Raw genomic sequence first — 19250 nt, forward strand, 5'->3', positions numbered from 1 at the left:
CGTTGACATTTCGAAGTTACAACTAGTGTTTTTAAATAGATCTTGAACCCATGAACGCATAGGCGAAAGCCGTTTGCGAGTCCGAATTATAACGGTATAATTACTGACGTTTGAAATTGTGAACTATAGATTGTGGGAATTGACACGCCCTGATCCCGATGTCCTCGGGACATTGGGATGGTCACGTGCTAGCCGACACCCAAAGGGTGACGAAAGCCATTTGATTTAAGCAAAAGCTGAGAAATATACTAAAACAGGCAATCGGGACTAATAACACCAAAGTAAAGTTCAACTACTAAAATAATAAAATTATGGTCATACACATAAGTTCAGAGCATACGTCTATTACAGAGTACAAACAGAATTTAAGATAGAGAAGTGCTATATTACAATAGGTGTCGAAGCAAAAAAGATATAACACTAAACCACTGGTAGGGAAATGCCTCGTAGCTCAGATCATAATCCTCGTTCATAGGTCCTGAAGGAGGCGCAAAACAAACTGAGTGGACCAATTTGATATAAATATAATAAAACAGTTATCAACATACTAACCTCAGGTTTATGAAAACACATAAATAATGAAAAACATAGGTTTTCCGAAACCTAGAATGCCGTGCAATGTCTCAAATTCATAACTTGTATATATAATAAACACTAGTGATTTGTCCGATAACCCCAAGCCCCATGCCGACTCCTCGTCTCTGAGCAGACAGTCAGAGGAAAATACACTTCAGGCCTCATGCTGGCTCCTCATCCATGTGCTAAATAGCCAGAGGAAATACACTCCAGGCCCTATGCCAACACCAAACCGTCGCCCGGGACGGGCCCGAAACTATCCCTACATCCCGTAGCGGAAATGACCACTAGGTAAGTACAAAACCACTGAACATATAAATATTGAAAAACAACTTCATAGTATAAAGTCATCTATCATCTATACTATAAAGAGGTGTTCTAAACATATTCTAAATATCATATCATCATCCATCAGATATTCTATAAAAACATGGGTTATATGAAAAATAGTTGTAATTCAATCTAACCTTCGTAAGCATGTTATCTCACAAAACATTTTATAAAACATAATCATTAAGTCATGCTTTTCATGTATGAATTTCTACTATTAAAACATGTTTTTGAAGGGGTCCACTCACCATACACCAATAGTGCAAAGCTGTACCAAAAAGGAATAACGGAATCACCGTTAATAATTGCACATATTCACATAAAGGAGTACCTTTAGTCAAACTATATTCAAACGATTGAATTTAAAAAAACGGACTTCAAAATGGGTCCAGGATGTCAAAATTAGGCTAGAATAGGTCCTAGACGAAACTCTGAAAAGTTAACTCAAAAATTCAACATTGACCATTGACCGATCAAAGTCAAAGTCAGCACTGAGTCAAATGGGTCAAAGGTCAGACTGGGCTTGGATTTGGATTTAGGGCTTTAGGGTTGGGCCGATTGGGCCCTAAGGGTTTGGGTTTAGATTTAAGGTTAATGGGTTTGGAAAAAGGGCTGAAAGCCCAGGCTTTAATTGGCCCAAAGGCCTTGAATATAGGGGTCTTAAACACACGGGCCTAAAGACCTAATTAAAATGGCCCAAGAGCCTTAATTCTTAAAACTATAAATAAATAAAACCTAAAAAAAGTTTTGGGTTGGTCTAATGGGCTACAGGCCCTAAACAAAACGGCCCGATAACCTTTTTGGGTTATTAAAACAATTTAAATAAAATTAAAAAGGAAATGGGTTAGGGTTTTGGGCTGAGCTCACCACGGGCCTAAGGCTCGAGTGCCTTAGAATCGGCCTGAAAGGCCTGGGTGTACCAGAGAAGAACGTCGGAGCTTCTACAGCTCCGGCCGACTGCAAACTACAACCCTAGCCTCCGATCTAGGTACCAAAACGAAGCACAAGATGAGACGAACAACTTTATACCTTCCTTTTTGTCGTAGAATGGCCGAAGATGCACCGAAATTCCCTCGACACCCACTAGTTCGCCGAAGATGGGTGTGCCTTCACCCGAGTCGATCTCGTCCTAAGACCTTGATAAAAACAAAATAAAACTCATTAAATTCCTTCCAAGCTTCACACGGAACGAAAAGGAAGTCAAATCCGAACTTACCTCACCGGAAAAACAAAGGAAACTCGCCGGAGAGTTCATGGGTTTCGTCCTCGCAGCACAGGAAAAAGAGAGAATGAAGGACGAAGGAATGATGATGGTGGTCTTCCTCGCAGGTGATGCAGTTGGGGGGGGTATGTGTGTGTGTGTGTGTCTCGGTGAAGAGAGAGAGAGAGAGATGAGGGTATTAAGAGGGAAATGAAGGAAAGACAGAAAGAAGAAGAGGGTGAAGTCACGGGGGGGGGACAGAGAGAGAAATGTGAGGATGTTTGGGGTACTGCCACGTGGCAGCTTGAGGATAAACTTGATTGGGTAGTAACTTTAGGACTAAATTGATAAATTCATAATATTTTGGGGATAATTACATAATTATATTTTTATAAATGTGGGTGGGTGTAATAGGAATTGTTTAATTTCCACATGTGGGCTAAAGGTTAAGTTAGTCTAATAAAAAGGGGGACCAATCAGATTTTTTTAAGGGTAGAAATGACCAATTAAAGGGAGAGAAGCTGAAATTCTCCCTCCCCCATTTGTGAACCCGTGTGCTCCACCAGCCCACTTTCAAACTGGCCAATTTCAGATCAATTCCTCCATTTCTCAGCTGATTTTCCTATCTCCTTCACCTGCAACTTGCTCAACTATCTTCTTCCTTCCATCTCCACCAAAAATAAAGGATTTTCAAGGTCTAATTTGGGTATAACTCCACCGGATAACCCAGGGGTTTTCGATGGCGATTCGTCGTTCTGGTGAGTATCACCATTCATCATCACCCTTAATCAACTTCCCTTGGACCCAGGAACAAGACCAAATTGGTGGTTGGAGCGTAGGAACACCAAGGAAGCCAAATTGAAGAACACCCACCTTAGAGTTTCGAAGGGTGCGAGCCAATTTGAGGGCCTTCTCGACCAAATTGGACTCTTCCATAGGTATAAAGTTTACTCTACTTGTTGAGATCTTCATCCTTGTAAAAATTGAGAATTTTTTGGAAAAGTCGAATTTTTCGATATGTGACATTTGATTTATGAAATGATGTTGGTTGAGTATATTTTCGATAAGGTCCGCCACTTGAATATTCTAACAATTGACGATCTTACCATTGAATTGACACCAAATTTTAGTATGCTATTGAAGATATTGTTAAGGACCTTAGGGACTTACTAGTGAAAATCTAATGGTTGGATATTACGGAGCAAGTGATGTAAGATCATGGACCATACCTTTGATCGACGGTTTGATTTTCATTAAACGTCGTTGTGGGAGAGTTATGAGAGTTTTGGGTATGTGAATTTATCGAGAGAAACCTAAATGTGGACTTGTGCTTTGTTTTAGGCGGTGATAGAGCTTGATGCCTTGAATTTCATGCTAGAGTGCGTTAATGTAGACCTCAGGTGAGTGATTTTAATCTATGTGATATAGTTATTGCTTTGAAATCTTCGGTGCTAATATACTTTGTGGTTACACCATGGATTCTTAAAATAGGTCTTATGCTAAATAATTGTTGTTATAAAGTTGCCATCACTCTACTTATGAAACATTATGTGACTTGGATATTTGAACTGTTGATGGTTTGTGTTTTGAAATATATATTTGATGGTTTGATAAACATGAGGGATTGTAAGGGACCGTTACCCTAGTGTCATGGGGTTAGGTGACACTAAGTCTGCACCACGTAGCAATGGTACATGGATGGTCCTGCTTGGTTAATCCGCGTTAAGGGACCATACTAATTGTGGATCACGCTTGGTTAATCTACGTTGGACGATCCTTATATCCTAGGTATGGCCATACACATTTAGGGGTGATCATGCTTGGTTAATCCGCATTGGGTGATCATTTCCTAATAGTTGTAGGAGTGGCTTTGCTTGGTTAATCCGCATTGAGGGATCATTACCTACTTGGTTACGTTCTCAATGGTGGCTCTGCTTGGTTAATCCGCTTTGGGGGGCCACTTCCTATTTGGTTACTTGGGTAGGCTTCGACTGAGCGACATCTCTCTAGCTCTAGTTTTGAGTGTATCCGTGAATTTTGGTTTCGAGAACTTTGAGTTTTGATTTAGAATAGCCGTTGGATGTCTGTGTGACTCATTTGGAGTTTGCAAGGTTTGGTATTGATTTCTTATGAATGATTTATGTTCAAGATTTATAAATTATGACTGATGGCTGGTTTTATTATTAGTATCATATACTTTGCATTATTGCCGCTCACACAAGTTTTGTAGCTTATCTGGGTTGTTTACCCAGTGCACCATTCCAATGGTGTAGGCACTGATCTTTCAGGTAACAAGTCTGAGTAGCTTCGAGGAGTTCGTAGGTGGGGTAGCAGTTCAGTTATCAGAGATTTGGAGTGTTAGGTTACCCCTACATCATATCTTGTACTTTATCTTTTAGGACTTACTTTTGAGCACGTCGAACTTGTTCTTAGTAAAGCAAAGATTATGCTTCTTTTTAGGATGTACATATTTGTAAATGTCTTGTGAAGAACTTAACCACCTTCTTTTTAGTTTGGGTTGTAGCTAAAGTATTTCATTCCGTATGGTATGTCATATTCAACGAACGTTATTTTTCCTTTGCCACGTGTTGATTTTCGACGTATGTTGGGATCGGAGCGTGACATGTCTAGTGGAAGGGCTAGAGGTAAATAAATGTGTAAAATTGAAATGTCTAAAATACCCTTAAATTTAACAGTCCATTAACGAAAGTGTGTAAAGTAAGACAAAAGAGTTGAAAATGTTAGTTTCAATGGGCAAAGTGAGACAAAACCAGTTTCAAGGGGTAAACTGAGACTCAATGGCAATTTTAGAAAACATTTCGACTACTAAGCCTTAATTTTTTTATTTATTTTTCCCTAAAAAAATTAAAAAGAAAATAGTTTTTACATGGGCCACACCATTGGTCAAAAAATCCAATCCAAAACAAGCTCTTAGCCCAAGCCATTCATACAATTCAATCCAACGCCATAGCTTTTCCGCCATGGCTGCAGACCTCTCTGCTCAAACCTTCCTCCTATCCACAACCACCACCACCCCCCAACGCTCCCACCCCAGAACTACCACCTCCTTCTTGCCTTCCTCCTCTCTCTACTCTCACTCCAAAACCCTCCTCCACCTCTCCAAAACCTCCCGCCCTCGCCGCCACAGCCTCCACCAAGTGATCTGCCAGTCCACCGGCACCCAACCCATTTCCCAGCTCGGCCATGATCGCCTCTCCAAGGTCCCCATTTCCCACATCAGGAACTTCTGTATCATCGCCCACATCGACCATGGCAAGTCGACTTTGGCCGATAAGCTGCTCGAAACCACCGGCACTGTGCAGAAGCGCGAGATGAAGGAGCAGTTTCTCGACAACATGGACTTGGAGAGAGAAAGGGGCATCACCATCAAGCTCCAGATTGCCCGAATGCGATATGGGTTCAAAAATGGTGAGCCCTATTGTTTGAATTTGATTGACACTCCTGGGCATGTCGATTTTTCTTATGAGGTTTCTAGATCGCTTGCTGCTTGTGAAGGCGCTCTGCTTGTCGTCGATGCTTCGCAGGGTGTCGAAGCGCAGACGTTGGCGAATGTGTACCTGGCATTGGAGAACAACTTGGAGATTATCCCTGTATTGAACAAAATTGACCTCCCGGGAGCTAACCCGGATAGTGTGATCAAGGAGATTGAGGAGGTTATTGGGTTGGATTGCAGCAATGCCATACTCTGTTCTGCCAAGGAGGGAATTGGGATCACTGAGATTCTCGACGCGATTGTCGAAAGAGTTCCTCCTCCGGCAGAGAATGCTGATAAGCCATTGAGGGCTTTGATTTTTGATAGTTATTATGACCCTTATAGGGGTGTTATTGTGTATTTTAGGGTGATTGATGGGAGGATTAAGAAGGGGGATAGGGTTTATTTCATGGCTAGTGGGAAGGATTATTTTGCTGATGAGATTGGGGTTTTGTCTCCAACACAGCAGCAAGTTGAGGAACTTTATGCCGGCGAGGTGGGTTATCTTTCGGCTTCTATAAGATCAGTGGCTGATGCTAGGGTTGGGGATACAGTCACTCATTATAGTCGAAAGGCGGAAAGTTCATTGCCGGGTTATGAGGAAGCTACTCCAATGGTGTTCTGTGGCATGTTTCCTGTGGATGCAGACCAGTTTCCTGAGCTGAGGGATGCACTTGAGAAACTGCAGCTTAATGATGCTGCTCTGAAGTTTGAGCCAGAGACTTCAAGCGCTATGGGTTTTGGGTTTAGGTGTGGATTCTTGGGGCTTCTCCACATGGAAATTGTTCAGGAGAGGCTGGAGAGGGAGTACAATCTGAGTCTGATAACTACTGCCCCGAGCGTTGTGTATAAAGTGAATTGTGTAGGTGGTGAGGTTGTTGAATGCTCAAATCCATCTGCTCTTCCCGAGCCTGGAAAAAGGAAGTCGATTGAGGAGCCGCTTGTGAAAATTGAGATGCTTACACCGAAGGAGTACATCGGTCCTCTTATGGAGTTGGCACAGGACAGAAGAGCAGTGTTTAAAGAAATGAAGTTTATTGCTGAGAATAGAGCATCACTCACATATGAATTACCCTTGGCTGAGATGGTAGGCGACTTTTTCGACCAGCTCAAGTCCAGAAGCAAAGGTTATGCAAGCATGGAATACACTTTTATCGGATACAAAGAAAGCGATCTAATAAGACTCGATATTCAGATTAACGGCGAACCTGTAGAACCGCTGGCAACCATTGTACACAAGGACAAGGCATATGGTGTAGGGAGGGCTTTGACACAAAAGCTGAAGGAGCTTATACCAAGGCAGATGTTTAAAGTGCCCATTCAAGCATGCATAGGATCAAAAGTGATTGCTAGTGAAGCTTTATCAGCAATCCGAAAGGATGTTTTAGCGAAATGCTACGGCGGAGATATCACAAGGAAGAAGAAGCTGCTCAAAAAACAGGCTGAGGGAAAGAAACGAATGAAGGCAATTGGTAAAGTTGATGTGCCTCAAGAAGCCTTCATGGCCGTGTTGAAACTCGAAAAGGAGGTATTGTGATACAAGAAGCATTTAAGGCTTCTAACATTGTTGTGTAAATGATAACTGTTTTTGTAGAATGTATGAAAAACTTGTTCATTTTCCATCCTTATCTTCGCATACTTGGTTTCCGACAACATTTAGGGTTTTCAAAAAGAAAAAAAGACAATCACAGATTCCAAATCAAATGTTAACATATGTAATGACAGTAATAAATCTGATGTTTCGTGTTAAATGTTGGACTTCAATATGCTGCTTCCCAAGAAATGAGCATGCTTACAGTGTTGTCTTTAGATTTACAGATTTAGGAGCATCCAAATGTTCATAAAACGTAAGAGAAATAATGAAGCTCTTTGCACAGAACTCAAATTTAGCATAAAATAGAAACGATATTGCTCGGAATACAACTAGCCGTTGTTCCGAAACACGGAAATATACAAGTGACCAGTTTTAAAACTACTACTCTCACACCGTAACCTGAATACTTTCGCCTCCTGATTCAGATATGAGGTTCCATATCTCCTAAACTGCACCCAGCAAACTCTACAAAATTGCATACTCCCTACCCTGATCACACCGCCTATAGATGCGAGAAAGAAACTATATATACATATGGAAACATGAGGCAACGAGTTCAAAGAAGTTTGTTCTGAGCAACAGCCTGACATAACTCGTCCTCGTAGAACAGAACTCGATTTTTGCACAGGGGCTTTGGTATGGCAGATGGCACCATGCATCTTGAGGCGAAATTTGACTCCTGGAAGAGAACTGCAGCAACCTGCCTCATTTCAGAGACTTTGAGGCGGGATGGTGGTCTGGGACCATGTTTCGGTGCTTTTGGAGTATGGGGGCTCTGAATCCATACACCATTCCCATCTCCCTTGCTGCAAAAACCATGTAAAACTCAGAGGAAAAAACATACTGGACAGAATAAACAGTGACAAAACATAGTTCAGAACACAAACTTTAGAAAAGGCCAGTGCTCTGCGTGATGGGGTGTCATTGTATTCAACATCTCCTGTCTAGAGCGATCTGGAGTTGTATAATTAAAGTAGAACTGCCTCGCAATTACAACCTGTTTCCAATAGTATAAACATTTTATTGTGTTCATATGCATATATACATATATGTAAGTATATATATAAATATATGGACAGAGAGAGAGGGCCTTACAGCTTTTCTAACCCGCTGAGAAACGTGAAAAAGTGCCTTCAGTTGGTCATGGTGCAGGTGACACAATAACTTAACCTTCAATTGCAAAAAGAGGAATCAGTACAGAAAGTACATGGATGTATCAAACTGAAAAAATCCAAACCTACGTCTGTGAGCGCACGTAAGAAGCAAGCAGTTACACATCCTGATCTATAACATGGAGAGTAGTCATGCAACGTCTTTTGTATATCTAAACAACACCATAACATGTATCAGACTTAATATCCAGTTTCACGTCGAAACTTAAGCACTGCACAAATTTGGTCCAAAATACTCATCAAAAGAAAAAAGAAGTAGAATCTATCTCAAGAAGGGATTAAAGGCTATGACAACTAATAATTTAGAGTCATAGATCAAAGACCTAACAGTTCTATTAGACATTCCAAAGCATTTTTTAGTAACTAATCAATAATCCAAAACAAAAAAAATCATTTTCTTTCTGCAAAAATATTAACACCAATATGAAAAGCAAGAAACAAAGCAGAAACATTACAAATCTCAATTCAACTAAAACACAAGTACGCTCGAAAACATTAAAATTAAAAACCCCAACCTACTACAATATTGTCTACGTTCATGCATAGTTTTTCCTCAATCCAATACCCTGATCAAAAGTGGTTGGTAGGCCCAAGTAAACACAAATAAATTGCAAAACAACCAGCCTCTCCTAGACTCTGACTGCCGAATGTTCAGAAGTTATTAGTGGGATGTCACGCTTACAAAGAGAGTGATTTATACCAACATACAAAACATTTCTACAAGCACAAATGATGCTATCATGTTTAACACAAACAAAAACATAGTCAACATAGTCAACACTGGAACAAAGGGTTAGTGATAGTAAACAATACCAGCAAATCCATGGGAAGGGACTCAAGCCGGGACTCCGACTCACAGTCTTCAAAGCGAGGAGTCCTCGGAGTTTTCAACAAACTATTCTGCCGAGCCAAATTCACAAGGGATAACATCAATGGCCTTTTATCAATAGCCTTATCTTCAAGCACCATGTCACCCTCAGCCTTCTTGCTCTCAAACACAGCCACCCTTTTCCTCCCCAGATCAGTACAAGACTTCGCTGAAGACACCTTATTGTACTTAAGCTGGGCAAGAGCACCGGGCTTCAGATACCTACTGCTGGAACCCCGCTGCTTCTTCTGTTTCGGATTCTTCGAATTCCTCTCTTTTGGAGACACTTTCCCCATCTTCCCCTTTTTAGTTTCACCCCGAAATTATTTTGACCAAAATCCCTAATTTTTCCCCAATAAATAAATCTTCAATCTCTCAATTCAATCAAAAAAACCTAAGCAGCCATAAGCTATCAAATCTGAAACATAAGAATTCAATCTTTAGTTTCCGAACCAAGACAGAAATTAAAGCTGAAAAAAAAACAGTAAAACAGAATAAAATTGCTAACTAAATATCGAATTCTAACTAACTATACATTTTTACGGTTTGAAATCACCTCCAGCCCTTTTCTAATTGCAATCAGTAAAACCCAAAATCACAAACAGAAAACTCGTCAGAAACCCTAGATTATCCAAATTCGAACAGACCCATGGTCCCTAGCTCGTCCAATCCACAAAAAAAAAATCATAAAACAAGCAAAAAATTACAGAAATTTCATACCTTCCATAAAAAATCAAACCGAAACCCAGAGCATCGTAGCCACAGAATTTGGGAGAAATTACAAAAGTAAAAATAAATAATAGGTAGCAGAGCAAACGCAGAGGCGAGAGAGAGAGAGAGAAGGAAAATGGGGCCGCTAGGGTTTTACTCGATTTGAAATTGATGCAAATGCCCGCGAAAGTTTCACAGCAGCAGTTTTTTTTTTTTTTTACAAAATAAAAGCCGTCGTGTAAATAATCTAGGTTACTCTTACGTGGCTCTCTGTTATTGGTCGTAGTTAACTGCAGAGAGTTCCGGGACAGCGGGTGTCTTTAGGCTTAGCCATATCGGACGGCGCAGATTGCGTGCTAGACTCTTTACGAGGATTCCGGAGATCTATAAATCGTATTTGTTCATTGTATATCGTACGATTATAAATTATTTTAATTAAAATTAAACACAAATAGTACCTGACAAAAACTGATCGTATAATGTACGATTAACGGACACGATTCACAAATCATCTAATCCTCACAAAAAATATCCGAAGAGGATTCTATTGGAGATACTAACACTTTGGCTTGTTTCCTAATTGGGTGGACTATTTTGTAAATTTGAAAATTACGTTTGGAGGGAAGTGAAAAAAATCATATAATATGTTGAATAAGGAAAATAAACTTAGAATTTCCACAAAAATCAGAATTTATAAATTAACATGCGTCAATTTTCTTATTTGATTTCATAAACATATAAATTTATAATTTTTATGTGGAGTAAAACTTAGAATTTAGGATCTCAAATTGATAAGTTTAAATTTTATGTGAATTTGTGCAAATTCATAATACTATGACTATAAGTGAGAGTTTAAAATAAAAAAACTCAACTAAGAGTGGTCACCACCATCACCCACCTCATCATTATCATCATGGCTACAGTCACCACCATATGCAGTTGTGGCCATCGCCACCACCCATTGCGATCACTATCGCCATCACCACCCATCATCGTTACCGCCATTGCTACTATCACTACTAGCACATTTCATACTATTATCTTTCATTTATATATTAATGTATCTACACATACATTAAATTTTGTATTTAAAATTCATTGTCCGAGTTAACTAAACACAACAATTCATAAATTCTAAAAAAATAAAATTTCGCCATTTTATTTTTGTCATTTTAAATTTTTTTTAATGATTTTAAAATTTCTCATTATTTTGAAATTTCTTAGTGATTTTAAGTTTTCTCATCTAAACACAATTACACAATTTAAAAGTTTGAGATGGAAAGCGAAATATTTTTTTGTGTTCACTAATATGCCCTTGGACTTTTTTTCTTGACGGAGGCCGTTATGGGAAACTTGGTTTGTGAGAATGTCAGTGCTTTTGGTATTTCAATTGTTCCGAGAGCTGGAGAGTGGTGGAAATATGCTAAGTCTTTACATAACGATGTTAGTTCTAACCACGTTAGTGACGTACTAATCTCACAAGCAATCTTACAAAATCCATTGTTTGACCCCAAAAAAAAAAGAGCTAGGGAGTGGGCTTGGATCAAATGCTGAAAGGGAGAGATTTTTTAACATCCTGAAACATGAAGTGGAACACCAATGTTATTATACAAGTATATGGAAATTTTTTTTTTCAAATATTCCTCTACTTGTATAATGCATATGATGTATATGCCAGTGTTTCAGACATATTGAAAAAACTCACTCTTAAAAGTACAGAATCGACCCTTAATGGCAGCACTAACCACCCGTGACTGCCGCTTCTATGTAGATATGGCATTGCAGTCAATGCAGGTTCAAAAAATTTCGTTGATTTAACCATGCTCAAAATTAGTTAGTTTTACTTTCAACGTCAAAATTAACTTGTTAGTTTCCAAAAAAAAATTAACTTGTTTGGGCTGGACCGGGTGGACCGGCCGAGTTTAGAAATTTGAATTTCTGAAAAATCTATGGGGCCATATATATAGCTCTGGGATAGCCTTATCAAAGGTGACCCAACGCACGATGATTTAGAACTTTCTGAATTGGGCTTCATTCCATATCCGGCCAGTTCAAGAATCCGGTCACGTGAGTAGGGAGCGGGAACGGGTCGTCTTGTGCCGGGGTTTGGGTTGTTTCGGTTCAAGGTATTAAACAGGTCATGAATCGCCATCCAAGTACGATCTATTTATGAAAAAAATAAGGTGAAATGTGACAATTTCAGACATAATACGTTACACAATTAAAAACATATACAAATTTATGACCCAATATGTATACGATTTACATTGTTCGACTTATATTAATCAAATCTGAATTTTCTATAAGTGGTATGTGTTACTGTATTGTTATATTAGCTTCAATTTTTATTTTATTTACATAGATTAAATCACGAGTTGACACAAATACGAGACAACCCAAGTAACCCGTTTATTAAGCGAATTGGGTTGAATTGTTGGTCAATTGGGATAAGTTTTATGAATGATGATGTTGGCATGCAATGATGACCTTCCAAAATTTTCCTTTAATGCTTTTACCCCAAACTCCTCCCCACTCAATCACTTTGAACAGGCCGATAAAGCGTATATATCCCCTCTAATTGAAGACCTTGAATGAATTGTACGACAAGTTGGCAAGTTTGCATGTGATGTCGAAAAGTAAAGTCCTGCATATGTTGAAACATGCCTTATGGGGTAGACACAGAAAAAAAGAAGATTTAAATATTATAATCTCATTTTAACTAATATCAAGGTTATTTGTGATAATGTCACATTCAGTAAAGATTTATGATACGTGTATAGGGTATTTCACATATGTCGTATTGTGTAAGTAGTAATTAACAAGTTGAGGATAATATTGTTGTTAACCATGTTATTGGAAGTGGGCATTTGGCCTGTCTCTGGTAATTTGAAATGGTATAAGAGCTAGGAAGTAGGCTTATATTGCCACGTAATAGGTGGGTCCCTTGGTCTCGTGCGATGATGATGGATCTCTTGGGGGCGTGTTGAAATGTCCCACATCATATAGAGACAAAGAAAAAGAAGAATTTAAATATCTTAACTCCACTCTAACTAAGAGCACTTCCAGTATGTAAAGGCTCCCCTTGGCATTAGGCAATTTAATCCCTCAAGTGAATAGTATATTGAATAACTCGTGCAATTCGTACTAAAATATTAGTATTTTTTATTTTATAAAGTAACAAAAAAAAATTAATTTCATATAGGTTTTTATCCGATATCGTCACGCCACGTGTCGTTATCCGAAAATACAATTTTTGTGAATAGATTTCGATAAGATTTTTAACCAATTCCGTTGCGTGACGTGTCCTTACCTGTTTAGAATCATTGAAAATATTGAAATGTGGTGTAAGGTGGGAGAAAATGGTAAGGTATTTATAATATATATATATATAATTTTTAAAATTTTGAGATTTTTGAAATTTTTTCTAATTTTAAATTTTTTTATAACTTAATTAATTTGAACCATTGGATTACAAAAAGTTGAAAATCCAACAGTTCAGATTGTAACACTTGGCCCACCGTAACATTTCTAATTTATTTTTAAATTTAAATCAGAAAAAACTAGACCGTTGATCTGGAAATCAAATGGTCCAGATTCAACGTAACTGAATGAGGCTGACATGCGGGCCCCATCGTCTGAAAATGTGTCGGAGACGCGCCTAACGCAAATATTTTTTATTATCACTTCCCCCTCAAACACTTGGGCTTTGGACTTCCACCTGACCTCTCCCTATGGCTCCCCCTTAGCCCAATTACCCTGTTGGGCTGGTGCGACTTTAGGGGGGTAAATGGATTGGATTTGTTACCAATCTCCATGGCAATATCCCACAATAGAGTTGCTCTAATAATGAGGTCTTTTATTATAAAACTTCACAGCCCCAAATTGAAGACATTATCAATGTTTTTGTCTTCAATCCAAAATCAAATGTCCAAAGACATGTTGGCGTATTCTCAACCGTATTTCAATCTTGAATTTTCGAAGTTTCTTTAATTGCGGGCTACTTAAAATGTTATTTTCAAAGTTTAATTAGCAATCCTTGTCCTTAATTGCTTTTTGTTAAAGGAAAAAACAAGTTAGAAGAATGAAAGAGATTGATTCAGATATTAGGAATTGAATTGGATAAACACACTTGTAGGACAATGCAACAGCATAAATGAAAGGCACGGGCTGCCAGAGAGGACCACCTATAAGAAGTGGTTTAGATTGAATGAGAGTACCGAGTACATACAAATTGAGTAGACATTGACATTGTTACTTTTAGGAGAAATTTTCAGTGTGTTAGAAATACAGTTTAGTACACCAAATGTTATAATAAGTGGTTTTTTTTTTTCAGGTACCTAACCACTTATATTATGACACTTAATCTACCGAACTGTGTTCTTGACATACTAAAAAATTTCTCCGCATTTAAGTATTCACCAACTAAGTCCCATATCAATGATGTTTATTTGGCATAGGGCCCTTTTGGGCACGTAATTGTCAATGGTTGTGACTAGGCAACCAGAAATGTGACAATGCAACCAGAAATGTGACAAGAAAATTATAAATGAAAAGGTAGCTGATCACATTTTACTAGTGACAGTTGTCTATGTGCGAGTTATCGACTCTAATAATCATATTCCATCATAAGAACATCACTGTGCATCCCAACTTTAAGGTTGCCTCCGTCCTTGTTCACTCTGTTGTAACATATACATCCCCACCACAATAACGTCACAACCCACCCCTAAAGTTTTAAGATTGGCTCCGTTCATGTTCACATAATACATATGATGACTGAGATATGTAAATTAGCACCTAATGAATGAGATTAGAAGATTAAAGATATAATCATGAGTAAGTTATTCTCCAATTAGCACATTGTTTTCAAAACATCTAGACTAAATTTTGCAAATGGGTGCACATCATTGGGTAAATCATTGATTTTTCTTCCATTTTTTATTTTTTATTTTTATTTTTACACTTTCGTCCCCCATTATTCAAAGAGAAAGTAATCTTGGGGGCAATTTGGAAAACTCAAATGAGATAGTACATAGATTCTTCATCTATATTGTATTATATATAAAGCAAGGGTGCCACCAAAAGGAAGTGGTTACAAGACTTGTGTCACTATCTTTGAGTAGCAAAAAGTGATCAATTATTGAAACCTAAGTAGTGTGAACTAATTAGAAAATAATTTATTAAACGCAATTCGTTGTTCTTGATGAACTGTAATGAACGGTATCATGAATCTCATATGGTCAAAATTATCCCTAGGACGAACTGTCAATTTAGTCTCTAAATTATCATTTGAGTGAAAATTAGGTTTGTAAACTATTATTTCAAGAAAAATTAGTCCTTAAATTACAAAAATCTGGCAATTACATCCCTGATATTATATTCGAAGTTATTAGATTCAATTTTTCATCAATTTAATTAAGTCATGTTACTTGCATGTGATACATATTGAAAGATAAATTAGTAATATTTAACAAAGAAATAATGAATAGGGTTAACTTTAGAGGGTAAATTAGGCGTTAGATTTGTAAACCTATATAAAATGTTAAAGGTGTTTAAGCGAGAAAATGACGGTATTACACTTTAAGTGTGTCAATTGACTTAAGTTGACGAAAAATTGGATAAAATAACTTTGAATATAATAGTATGGATGAAATTATCAAATTTTAATAAATTTAGGGACTTATTTTACAGAAAAAAATAATTCAAGAACTTAATTTTCATTGAAATTATAATTCATGGAATAAATCGTTTATATTTGTCTTATGTTCAGCCGATCGAAGTTTTATCACAATGACTAGTAGTTTTCTTTCACAAATTTGTTTGGTAATTTCTTAAAATCCACGTGATCAAACATATAGACAAGACAACTAGTAATTAGGCCAAGGCAAGCTGTACCTCCATTTGCCTTTGCAAATTGCAACCTCCTTCCTCCACAAAATTAAAACATATAAAATTACACAAATAAAACCATAAAAAATTGGTCACATTGGCAGCACTCAAAAGGGTCCAAACTTTTGCAGTTATATCACATAAATTATACTCCCCAAAGGCCAAAGGCAGAGAAATAAAAATACATTTTCTGATATGGTTTGCTGCCACAGCCTGTACCCTAGTGCCAGCCAAACTGTTGCACCTTGTTTTTGTTGGAAAGGGATCACTTAATTCTCTTCATCAAATAATCTGAACCATTGAAATTTGATCAAACATATACAAATACGAGCCCACTCTAAAAGTTATAATAATTTTAACCATTTGATCAAATTTCAAGAATCCAAATTGTTTCATGAGGAGGATTAGGTGGAAGGAATCCAAAGAGGATTCATTTCCGTTTTTATTGGGGACACTTAATTTTGGGCTCACCTATTTGCTAAATTGCTAATACAATTTTAAAGTTAATCGTACATTATTTTCATGCCTTTTGGCACGGTAGGCAGCACCCGAGTTGTACTTTTAGTGGAAGTACCACCCAACCCATTTGGCACTGAATTGGTTTGCTGCTAGTCTAATTTACCTAATTCGCACTATTAAGTCTTTTTGGGTAGAAGGGCTTTTATGACTTGAGTAAATCGTCACATTGGTGTTCAGTACCAATAATACAAGAATATATGTTAGTTTTTTTTTCTTCTACTTGTTCTTATGCTATGAGTACAAAATACTATTGTGATAGTATATTCGTGTCACACAAATTATATTTTTTGTGAGTCCTTGCAACTTTTAGTTTGTATGAGATAAGAATAGGGTTTTGCTATTTCCTTTCCAAGATTACAAATGAAGGGGAGTGTATTCAATTAGGATTTTGAGAGATTTTAAATTTTTTAATGAATCTAGAGGTATTAAATCAGGATTTTAAGTGATTCTCTCAAATTTAATGTGTATTCAATCAGGATTTTAAGATAGTTTATTAAAATTCTTAGAAATCCAAGTGTATTCAATTAGAATTTTAAAGAAATTTATAACATTCCAGGTGTATTCAATTAGAATTTGATTTATAGAATTTGAAAAAGTTAATGAATTAGAGGGAATTAGAGAGATTTTGTAATGTATTTTAAACATCCACAAATCTCATATCTCCCCATTAGATTTCAAAGGAATCAAATAAAAAAATTTACATGAATCTCTACAAATCAATTAGACTCCATAAAAATCCATGGATTTATAAATCCATTGAAATCTCAAATTCCCAATGTCTAGGTTTAAAATATGCATCAAAGTATTGGGTAAAAATAGGTTTCTTTCACAATGTTTTGATGCCAAATTATGTTAACATTGTTTTATTTATAGGCCATTTGATAACTATTTTATTTTCAGTTTTCAATTTTCAGTTTTTAATATTTACTTTTAAAAAAAAAAAAACTGAAATCTAGGCCATTTGATAACTATTTTATTTTCAGTTTTCAATTTTCAGTTTTTAATATTTACTTTTTTTTTAACTGAAACCTTGTTTGGTAATAACTACTTTTTGAAAACTGCAAATAAAAAACTAAAAACTAGTTTTCAGTTTTCATTTAAAGTAGTTACCAAGTTTAAAATTAAATAAAACTGAAATGATTATCAAACAGGCCTAAGTTTTTCAAACCAATTGGACGTTAAATTAGTTAGTTATACTTTATTGAATATATTTTTTTTATAACGATGAAACAGAGCATTGAGTTAAGTCATACAATAAGTCAATCATAATTAAGTATCAAAGTCAAACCTGAGTGCTAGTGGTGTGAATGTCATTTAATTTTGTATACAAAGATATTCTACTCTAGGACACCGGAGGTGTTAATCTAAGAAGAGAAGAATTTTGTTAGGCCACGCAACGGGTACCACCAATTGAATATCAAATCCAACACACATATAATATGTTGTTAGCTAAATAGGGATTCGTATATTTACAATTCGGACACGCTTATGTTAGTAACATTTTATGTCCGAACTTATAATATCAATTGATATTGCACATAAGGTAGCATTTGCTTGCGTTAATGTTATAATTTCATTACTTCTCACTACAGTGAGCCCTATTGACATTGATATTAGGCCTCATTTGGCACGCTGTATAAAAGGTCGGACAGTAATACTAATACAGTATCAGTTATTTGGTGCTCATATGTACTAATTAAGCATTGGATAAATTAAATCGGTTCCACTACTTCTGTACCGTTTGAGCCGCCAAATGAGGCCTTATTTAATATTTGTTGTGAAAGCAAATATCATACCCCTCACAAACTACACTATCATACCACCACCTAATTTGGATTAGGAGTGGAATTAACATGGAATAATTTAGTGCTTAATACCATTTCCCATGTTTTTCTCTTAATTGGGATTATGGAGTTAACGTGAATTAGGGAGACAGAGGAGAGCTATCCGCAATCAGCGGGGGTTATGCTGCAAAACAAATTATTATAATTTTTTGAAGATCTTCAAATCATATATGTTCATTATATATTGTGCGGTAAAAAATTATTATAATTTTTTTAATTTAAACTTAAATATAAATTGTATTTAAAAAAAACTGATCGCACGATATACGATGAATATATATAATTAGAAGATCCTTGAAATTCTCATAAAGAAAATTCGACGAGAATCATCTCTCGCAAAACAAAGGTTACACGTGGCAGTGGTTCATGTGCAGTTTGTCGTCGTCGTCGTCGGACATTGGGTCCACATGGCAGTTGCTAGAGACTGGATGTTGAGCTTTTTTTAGTATTGGAATATGCGGGTCTACCGGTTTATAGTTGACAACAGTTAAATGACGCTTTTGACCTTTTCCCCTTCTCAATTACCTTGTCGGTTGAGCTTCATTTATTCCTCTACCGCCCCAGCCTGTCACCTTGTTTTCATCGATAAAACTTTTTCTAAATATCTACTTTTACTGCTTTTTTTTTTTTATCTTTTGACTAAAATGTATGTAGGGTAACAATTAGTAGAGTAAAGGTATAATTTCTTATTTGTCACGGTTCGGTTTAGTTTTTTCGGTTTCACGGTTTTTATTGCTCATTCCTAGTTTTCTCGTGCATTTCCAATAAAAGATACCCTAATAAAAGTAGCACAAAAAAATCAAAAAATAATAAAGATGAGCAGGTAGAATGTTAAATCTGTTCATAACTAAATAGGAGAACAACGCTTAAACAACTTAGCTAAGATTGATTTGTGTAATATGTTTATGTTTTTTTTATACGTACAACATTTACAAAGGTCATTAAAATTAAGGAGCCCCAAAAAATAAAGATCCTATGCGGTCGTACGGCTCGTCTACCCTCAGGGCCGGCCCTGCATAGCCCATGGCCATAAGGTTTTCCATTTTAACCAAA

The 19250-nt window shown here is 36.8% G+C and overlaps 2 protein-coding genes across 2 annotated transcripts; one reads left to right on the plus strand and one right to left on the minus strand.

The window, feature by feature from the left end:
* The first annotated feature begins 5021 nt into the window (after nt 1–5021).
* Nucleotides 5022–7222, plus strand: LOC103456065 (translation factor GUF1 homolog, chloroplastic). The gene has a single exon (XM_008395699.4). The coding sequence runs from the start codon at nt 5089–5091 to the stop codon at nt 7135–7137; it is 2049 nt and encodes a 682-aa protein (XP_008393921.2). The 5' UTR covers nt 5022–5088; the 3' UTR covers nt 7138–7222.
* A 246-nt stretch (nt 7223–7468) lies between these two features.
* LOC103456056 (F-box protein At4g35930-like) lies at nt 7469–10148 on the minus strand. Its single transcript, XM_008395691.4, has 5 exons — nt 9955–10148; nt 9180–9652; nt 8290–8364; nt 8082–8191; nt 7469–8000 (listed from the first exon to the last, which is right to left on the minus strand). The coding sequence occupies exons 2-5, from the start codon at nt 9528–9530 to the stop codon at nt 7751–7753; spliced, it is 786 nt and encodes a 261-aa protein (XP_008393913.2). The 5' UTR covers nt 9531–9652; nt 9955–10148; the 3' UTR covers nt 7469–7750.
* Nucleotides 10149–19250: the final 9102 nt, after the last annotated feature.

The sequence above is a fragment of the Malus domestica genome, chromosome 02 (assembly GCF_042453785.1).
Source record: "Malus domestica chromosome 02, GDT2T_hap1".
Classification (NCBI taxonomy): domain Eukaryota; kingdom Viridiplantae; phylum Streptophyta; class Magnoliopsida; order Rosales; family Rosaceae; genus Malus; species Malus domestica.